We start from the raw sequence: 7,592 nt of genomic DNA, 5'->3' as shown, positions 1-7,592 counted from the left end.
GGGGGGGAAGAAAGAAGAAAGATTTATTTTTCTTCCGTAAAAAAATGAATAAAAGAGGCGCGTTCGATTTGCTTGTTTTTTTATTGAGGTTTTCTGGTTAAAAAAAAAAAATCACTTAATCTTGTACAGCGGTAATCACACACACACACACACACACACACACACACACACACACACACACCGCATCGCACAAATGTACATGCATACAACCCCCCCCCCCTCTCCAGCATACGCACACCTGTTTGATGGTGACACCTGGACGCCAGTCCTTCTCAGCGTCGAGAAGAGAGAGGCAGATGGTGCCGGACGGGTACACGTTGGGATGAAACAGCGGAGGGGTGAATTGGCCTGTCCATTCGCAAGGCGGTAACACGTGCGTGCGAGCAACGTGGGTCAGAAGATGTGCACGCGTGAGAAAGAAGCGAGCATACGTGCAGGTAACATGAGCACGGACAGGTATACACGGCTGCTGCTGCTGCATCCTCACACCAACACAACAGTACATACATGCACACACACACACACACACACACACACACACACACAAAGCAGGCATGTGTCATCCATCAGCTGACATTTGGGAGGCGTCATGGGGTAGTCCTCGGAGAAAATCATCTTCACTTTGTAAAAACCGCCCTGCCATGATGTGCCTTCCTTCCCAGGAATGGCTGGCCAGCAGAAACCGCAGTGTGAGTATCAGCAACAGCGCATCCAATGGACAGCACATTGACAAGGCACATGACAAGACAGCAGGGCAGCAGCTTTTCCAGTCCAGACTCCCGGCCGACAAACACAAGCCACACTGCACGGCATACGCACTGCAGTGCCAGAGCATGTAGTCTTTGGTGCCGTCATCCTTCGTTGCGGGGCGGGCTGCAAATCCCTGTGGCGTGTGTTGGAATGCAGAGGTTTGCAAAGTGTTCTAAGTGTTGCTGTGCTGCAGGATGGCGAGAAGCAAGAACGCCACCAAAAAAAAAAAAACCATCAAGGGGTACTATCACCAACACTACATGGGTAAAGGAAACCGTTTCCCCTTCAAACTCACGTGTGGGTGGTCGCTGCGCCAGTTCTTGCGCTCTTCCATCAAGCGCTCAACAGCAATCCCAGACATGGTTGTGTGCTGTGTTGGGTGTGTCGCAGCAGTTGTCGTGTGGCGGCGCTGGCAGTGAAAACAGTTGCAAACACCATAAAGGGTAGTGCTTGTCCTTGTCCTTGAAGGTCCTTCGGCTCCTTCCACATGGGTGCAGTGGAGGTCAACACTCAGAACACTCTACTCTACTCTTCTACTGGCGCACACGAGCACGGCTTGACACAGCGACATGCTTCTATGCTTGTTGCACACTTCACACACACATGCTGCCTCGAGATGCCACGTACATGCAAGCAGACCAGCTTTTCAACACAGCCAACGCGCTGCAGCGCTGTGATAGGACATAGCAGCCAAGGATACCGAGCTACACACGCACTAACCACGCACGAACACACTAACCACTCAGCAGAGCAGAACAAAGACAGACGAGACGGAGATCACTCCCTGTTCTCTGCTCGCCCCTTCGAAATCTCGCTGCCTTCTTCTCTTCGTGATGCACAAAGTCATGTCATCATCACATCGCCTCAGCGCCTCTCTTGTGTGCTTGTGTGTCCGCATCGGCGGCTGATTTTCTTTCACTTGCGTCATGGCTCATCATGTGTCAAAATCATCACAAACATTCTTTCGCCTAATGCGCAATGCGAATACATTCCCTACACGTTATTAGCACCTTCGTACATCTTACATATTCCCGCCTCGGCAAGCAACCTACTTCATGTGTTACATGTCCATTTTCAGAGTTCCTACCGCTCACCTGCCCCACGACCAGCTGCAGGCGACCAACAACAACCAAGGGAATGGTACCCCTTGTTCGGCTCACAGTGCTGCTGCTCGGCATTGTGCCGTGGCTCGCACTTGGATATGAGAACAACTACGACCAGCCGCTGGACTACCAGTGCCCCCTCGGTAGTGGCCTCATCAAAGTGCAGAGCGTGCACAGCAATCATTAGTGAGTCCATCCAACACACTGTTTTCGTGTCTTTGTGTCGAGATGACACGTGTCGTTCCTTCGTTGGACAACTTGATTGCTTGGTGGCTAGACATTAGCTGTGTTCAGTTGTTGTCAGTCGTGTTCACCACCGTTGCCTTTGGCTCTTTTTCTGTTACACTGACACTCGACTTGCATGTCTTGTACACGCGCTTTCAGTGAAGACCGCGTGTGGAGCTTCTCGTGTGCGGAAGTCGGAGATGGAAGCTGGTACTACACTGGCTCGGGCAAGAGCAACCTCGACTCCAACCTGTATGACCAGCCCATCTCATTGCTGTGCCCAGCGGACCAGTGTAAGTGCACCGTGCAATGCAGTGCGCTCATGGAAGCATGGAATGCGACTGACAGCCGTGGAACTATGTCCTTGTCTCTGCATGCGGAGTGGCTTGTCTTTCTTCTTGCTTCCTGATGTCATCCAAATGCCCTATCACTCTGCACGTTGCATTGTTGCTCGATCACATCACACCCTTCCCCCGCATAGACCTCGATAGCGTGAAGAGCGAGCACAACAACGACAAAGAAGGTGATGTTCTCGTGGTTTGTTCGGGTCGTTTGGTGTGCGGCGTGGTTTGCTGGTTGAAGATTGTGTGTACGTGTGTGTGTGTGTGTGCGCGCGTGTGCGCGTGTTTGTGTGCGTTCATGGACATCTTCATGTGTTTGACAGGTCACGTGTGTGCACGAGAATGAGACACAACCTCACCTGAACGTGGGGCTCCATGCTGTGTTCTCCTTGGCGTGCCGACTTCTTATTTGCCTTTGCAGATCGCATCTGGGGCTTTGGGTGTGGGCCAGCAGGCGTCGCCAAGCTTACAAACTGCCAGACAACAGGTTTGTGAAACGAGAAAGGGGACCAGGCTTCTTGTACATGTCCAAGCGAGCTCGCTCCCGCAGAACGTGGCTTGTTCTCTCGCTCTGAGTTGCTCATGTTCGACTGTGATTTGAATCCTGACGGCTGCAAGAAGTGCGCTGACGTTTTCGCGCTCACTGCCTCCTGGTTCTCTACCTCACGCATGGATGCTGCGCGAATTCCATCATGCAGCGTATCTCAACAACTTTGACGATGAGCTGAACTACTCTGTCAACGACGCTCAGATCATCACCGGTTCGTGCCCATATATCCTTGCCGTTCGCTTGCGTATCCCTCTTGCGACTGAAGGCATTTCTGACACCCTGTTTATTTGAGTCGACACGTGTTCAGTGTCACTGTTGCGCTCGTGCTCCTTGCGTGACCCGACACTGCATGCGCGCGCCTGTGTGCGTGTGCGTGCGCGCCTGTGCGCGCCTGTGTGTGTGTGTGTGTGTGTGTGTGTGTGTGTGTGTGTGTGTGTGTGTGTGTGTGTGTGTGTGTGTAGACCTACCCTCTTGCCTTCTCAAGAGCGTGTTTGCGACTGCCTTTGCTGCCATGTCGACGCTGCAGCCTTTCAACCGCGAGCTCACCGGTGTCTTCTCCTTTGTCTGCTGACCTGAAACAACCCTCAGGCCTTGAAAGCTATCACAGCAACACGTAGGCGTTGTATCATTTGTACCCACGCCTGTCATCTCGACCGTTCCACAAAACGCGTCTTGCACTTGTCGCACACACAGAAACACACACACACACACACACACACTCTCTCTCTCTCTCTCCCTCCGTCTCTCTCTCTCGCTGTCTCTGTCACACACACACACACACACACACACGCACACACACACACTCTCTCTCTTTCACACACACACACGCACACACATACACGATTGGTTGTGTCACGTGTCAGCAACGAGGATCGAGTGTGGCGTGTGCGCTACTGCGACGTCCACTGCGATCTCCAGAATGGCTGGGCAAGAAAGGGCCCGATCGACCGCCGATGCAACCGTACGTTTGCAGTGTCATAGGATTGCTTCAGGCAGGCGTGACGAGGGACACATGTGCGCGTGCGTGTGCAGGGAGGGATGTGCGTGCGTGCGTGCAGGTCTGTCTGCACGACTGTTAGTGCATGATGTATGGAACTGCCTTGCGCTTGGTGACATGCCCACTTGCACTCACAGGTTTTGCTTGCTTGCGATGCAAACTTGCACAACTTCCTCCTTCCCTCCACACCCACACACGCGATTGCGTTCCTTGGTAGGATTCAGTGACGCTGATATTACATACTATCCATCCACGTCTGTGGGGGCGCTCATCGCAAAAACCTGTCCCGATGGGAAGTTTCTGACTGGCCTTACCTCCACCTACGACGTACGACAATTCGGCCAGCACCACACGTTCTTGCTCGTCCCATTCTCGTGTGCGCGCGTGTGTGCGTGCGTGCGTGTGTGTATATGTGTGTGTATGTGTGTGCTTCGCATTTCATGCGCAACGTTGTACTCTCGACTGTGGAAGTCTTCGTGAGTGGCATGAACTCACTTTGGTGGGTTGATCACTCTGGTCACTGTGTTCTTGCCGTGCCCAACGCTGAGCAGAACTCCGCCCGTGACCGCACCTACACGTTCAAGTGTGGCGCACAGAACTCGGGGGGAATCTTCTCGCGCCAGAGATGGAGCACCGTGTCATACGTCTTCAACGCTTATCGGACTCTGCACTACTGCCCGTCAGGCACTTGTAAGTGGCGCATTGCATCGCATTGCATTGTATGTCACCAGCGCATTGCATGGAGCAGGGCTGTAGTGCCTCAACCTTCTCTGCTCGCGTTGACATGAGGGCCACTTTTGTATTCAACCATCACCTCTCATTTCTCATCCTTCATTGCTGTCATGTCATGTTATGTCATGTCCTGACGCGTGCGTGTGTGTGTTGTGTTGTGGTGTGTTGCGTTTGTGTTTTGTGTGTGTGCTTTGTTTGTGTACATGCGTGTGTTGCTCAGATTTGAGCGGTATGCGTTCGTCGTATGCGCCGGAGAAGAGCGGTCGGGTGTGGTCCTTCCAATGCGCCTCCATGTCCAACCTCCCCACTCCGACTGACTGCTATTGGACAAGCTTTGGCACCAATGACAACATCTCTTTGGACGGCGACGCTGTTGTGGGCGGTGCGTGGCCTGCATCTCTGTATCTCTGGATATGCATGCGTGGTACTCGGGATGGGGTGAGCTGGGTGCTGCACGCATGGCGCGCGAATGTCGTTGTTGGCCCGTGTGTCTGGGACTTGCTTGGCTTGGTTTCGTCACATGATTGCGCACTGGCCTGCTTGTTTTGTTTGTCCAACTGTTACTTGCTACGTTGACGCGTTGTATGCACTTGATGCAAACAACTTTGCAGGCGTTGACATTCAGGATGTGAGCAGCGGAAAGGTGTTTTCGTTTTACGCGTGCCGCATGGGGTGTCCTGCAGGCGAAGAGCGCGGGGCCGACGACGTCTGCCGTGGTATGCCGCGTGAATGCTGCTGTCATGTGGTAGTGCCACGTGCTTGTCCTGTGTATGGAGTGGCTCGTGTTGCTGTGCGCCGCTGTGTTCAGCCGACTGTTGTTTCTTGTTTTGTTGGTGGGTATTGACGATGGACGCACTTTGTCACTTTACTAAGAGGTTGTGTTTGTGATTTCGCCATTGCTGAGCAGCAACTACGACGACGACCACCACCACCACGACGACCACCACCACGACAACCACCACCACGACGACGACAACAACAACAACAACAACAACAACAACAACAACAACAACTACTACTACTACTACTACTACTACTACTACAACAACAACAACTACTACTACTACTACTACAACAACAACAACAACAACTACTACTACTACTACTACTACAACAACAACAACAACAACAACAACAACAACAACAACTACAACAACAACAACAACAACTACTACTACTACTACAACAACAACAACAACAACAACAACAACAACAACAACTACAACAACAACAACAACAACTACTACTACTACTACAACAACAACAACAACAACAACAACAACAACAACCGACACACATCCGTGCTCCTCGTTCACGTATGATGGGTCGGCCCAACTGACATTCCGCTGCCTGCGCGAAAAGGACATTGCCAACTACTCGTCTGCGCGCATGAGCAAGTTTGCCAGCAAGATGGACCAAAAGCTCACGACCGCCTGCGGTCTGACGTCGGTGCGTCATGACATGAAAACAGAGGATATGTGTAGCACATGTGTGCGTGCGCGTCTGCGAGGATGTATTGCGGCATGATGTGTGTTGCGTGCGTGCGTGTGTACGCGCACGTGTGTACGCGCACGTGTGTGAGCTGGCTGGCAAACCATGTGATGATCTGCTGCGTGCTGGTTTCGCGTTGGCTCATGTTTGTGTGTGTGTGTGGGGGGGGGGGTTGTTGTTGCAGTGCGACGTGCGTTCGGCCGTGGCGAGCGATATCATGCCCGTTTCTGCCCTGACGAACACCATCCGTGTTGCCGTCCACAATTCATCTGTGAGTGGCGCCGTGGCTTACTTGCCCGTCTTGGAGACGAGGACAGTGGTGGTGGCGGTGGTGGTGCGCGCCCGCCTCGTGTGTGTGTGAGAGAGGGTTACAACGATAGCAAGTGGTCTGCTCGAATGTTAGTGTGCTTGGCGAGATTCAAGGGCGGAGCACCTGCACACATGCATGCCCACATGAAAAGTGGGTCCACCCACCCATGATTGCCCTCTCGTTGCCTCGCACACTTCCTCACCTCTCCCTGTTGATGGTTATGACGTCACGAACGCTGACTTCTGATGTGTGCGTGTGTGTCGTTTGTGCCGTTTTGCATGTGTGCGCTGCATTCTCTCCCAGACGGTGGACCAGATTGAGCAGTGCATGAACAACGGTGGCGTGCGCTTCATGCAGTGCCGTCTGCAACACGCCAGCTACACACCCTCGGTCGCCGCGGGTGTGTGCGACGGTGCGCAGTTTACGGCCGGCGCCGTGCTGACCACCCGCTGCCGCCGCTCCCAGCGGATCGACCAGTTTACCGCTGCCGAGCTCGATGTGTTCTCCCAGCAGATGCGCGACGCCATCCAGGAGGACTGCGGCCTCGACGTGAGTAGACTGCTGTTGTTGATGGTGGTTGATGCGAGAGAAGGGAGGCGGCCGATGTTACCGTGGCTTGATGTGGAGAGTGGAGATTCTCGTGAGCGCTTTACTCACGCTTCTTGTGCATCATTCCTTCACTGCGGCTCAGGTGTGCGCCGTGGCACTGAAAGACGGGTCTGCAATCACGCCCCTCGCCAGCAACCGCTTCAGCGTCGCCGTCAAGGACGCCTCTGTATGCTTGACAAGTGGTGCCGTGCAATTTGGGTTTGGGTGTGTGGGTGTTGGGAAGTGGGTTTGATGGAATCGTGGAATGACCGTCGGGGCGAAGGGACACGTGGCTCGAGCAAACGATGCGCACTGTTCCTGCACACACAGACACACAATCACAACTACAGAGACATAGGCATATGCACACACACACACACACACACAACTACACGCATGCACATACACAAACATGCACACACGCTCACAGTCCATATCACGCGTATTCACCGTTGTGTTCAGGTGGTGGCTGCTCTGCAGTCGTGCCGACTGCGCTTCAGCCGTT

The 7,592-nt window shown here is 53.4% G+C and overlaps 2 protein-coding genes across 2 annotated transcripts in view; one reads left to right on the top strand and one right to left on the bottom strand.

The window, feature by feature from the left end:
- Positions 1 to 111: 111 nt before the first annotated feature.
- PTSG_10373 (ubiquitin carrier protein) lies at positions 112 to 1,228 on the bottom strand (the record flags this gene model as incomplete). Its single annotated transcript, XM_004988368.1, has 5 exons — positions 1,046 to 1,228; positions 820 to 883; positions 576 to 668; positions 239 to 348; positions 112 to 120 (listed from the first exon to the last, which is right to left on the bottom strand). Exons 1-5 carry the CDS (start codon positions 1,109 to 1,111, stop codon positions 112 to 114), a joined length of 342 nt encoding a protein of 113 aa, XP_004988425.1. The 5' UTR covers positions 1,112 to 1,228.
- A 659-nt stretch (positions 1,229 to 1,887) lies between these two features.
- The window catches only part of PTSG_10372 (uncharacterized protein), a gene marked incomplete at both ends in the record, with an annotated part of 5,734 nt that continues 29 nt past the window's right edge, over positions 1,888 to 7,592 (top strand). The window contains 16 exons of the mRNA XM_004988367.1: positions 1,888 to 2,039; positions 2,238 to 2,371; positions 2,560 to 2,601; positions 2,841 to 2,906; positions 3,118 to 3,180; positions 3,558 to 3,582; positions 3,833 to 3,930; positions 4,184 to 4,293; positions 4,518 to 4,656; positions 4,919 to 5,080; positions 5,310 to 5,404; positions 6,061 to 6,147; positions 6,374 to 6,460; positions 6,803 to 7,048; positions 7,191 to 7,274; positions 7,550 to 7,592. The exon at positions 7,550 to 7,592 is cut by the window's right edge and continues 29 nt beyond it. Coding sequence (XP_004988424.1) covers positions 1,888 to 2,039; positions 2,238 to 2,371; positions 2,560 to 2,601; positions 2,841 to 2,906; positions 3,118 to 3,180; positions 3,558 to 3,582; positions 3,833 to 3,930; positions 4,184 to 4,293; positions 4,518 to 4,656; positions 4,919 to 5,080; positions 5,310 to 5,404; positions 6,061 to 6,147; positions 6,374 to 6,460; positions 6,803 to 7,048; positions 7,191 to 7,274; positions 7,550 to 7,592 — 1,633 coding nt within the window. The remainder of the gene's footprint in view (positions 2,040 to 2,237; positions 2,372 to 2,559; positions 2,602 to 2,840; positions 2,907 to 3,117; positions 3,181 to 3,557; positions 3,583 to 3,832; positions 3,931 to 4,183; positions 4,294 to 4,517; positions 4,657 to 4,918; positions 5,081 to 5,309; positions 5,405 to 6,060; positions 6,148 to 6,373; positions 6,461 to 6,802; positions 7,049 to 7,190; positions 7,275 to 7,549) is intronic.

Source organism: Salpingoeca rosetta (assembly GCF_000188695.1).
Source record: "Salpingoeca rosetta unplaced genomic scaffold supercont1.36, whole genome shotgun sequence".
Taxonomy (NCBI): Eukaryota; class Choanoflagellata; order Craspedida; family Salpingoecidae; genus Salpingoeca; species Salpingoeca rosetta.
This window is presented reverse-complemented; position numbering and strand designations above follow the sequence as displayed.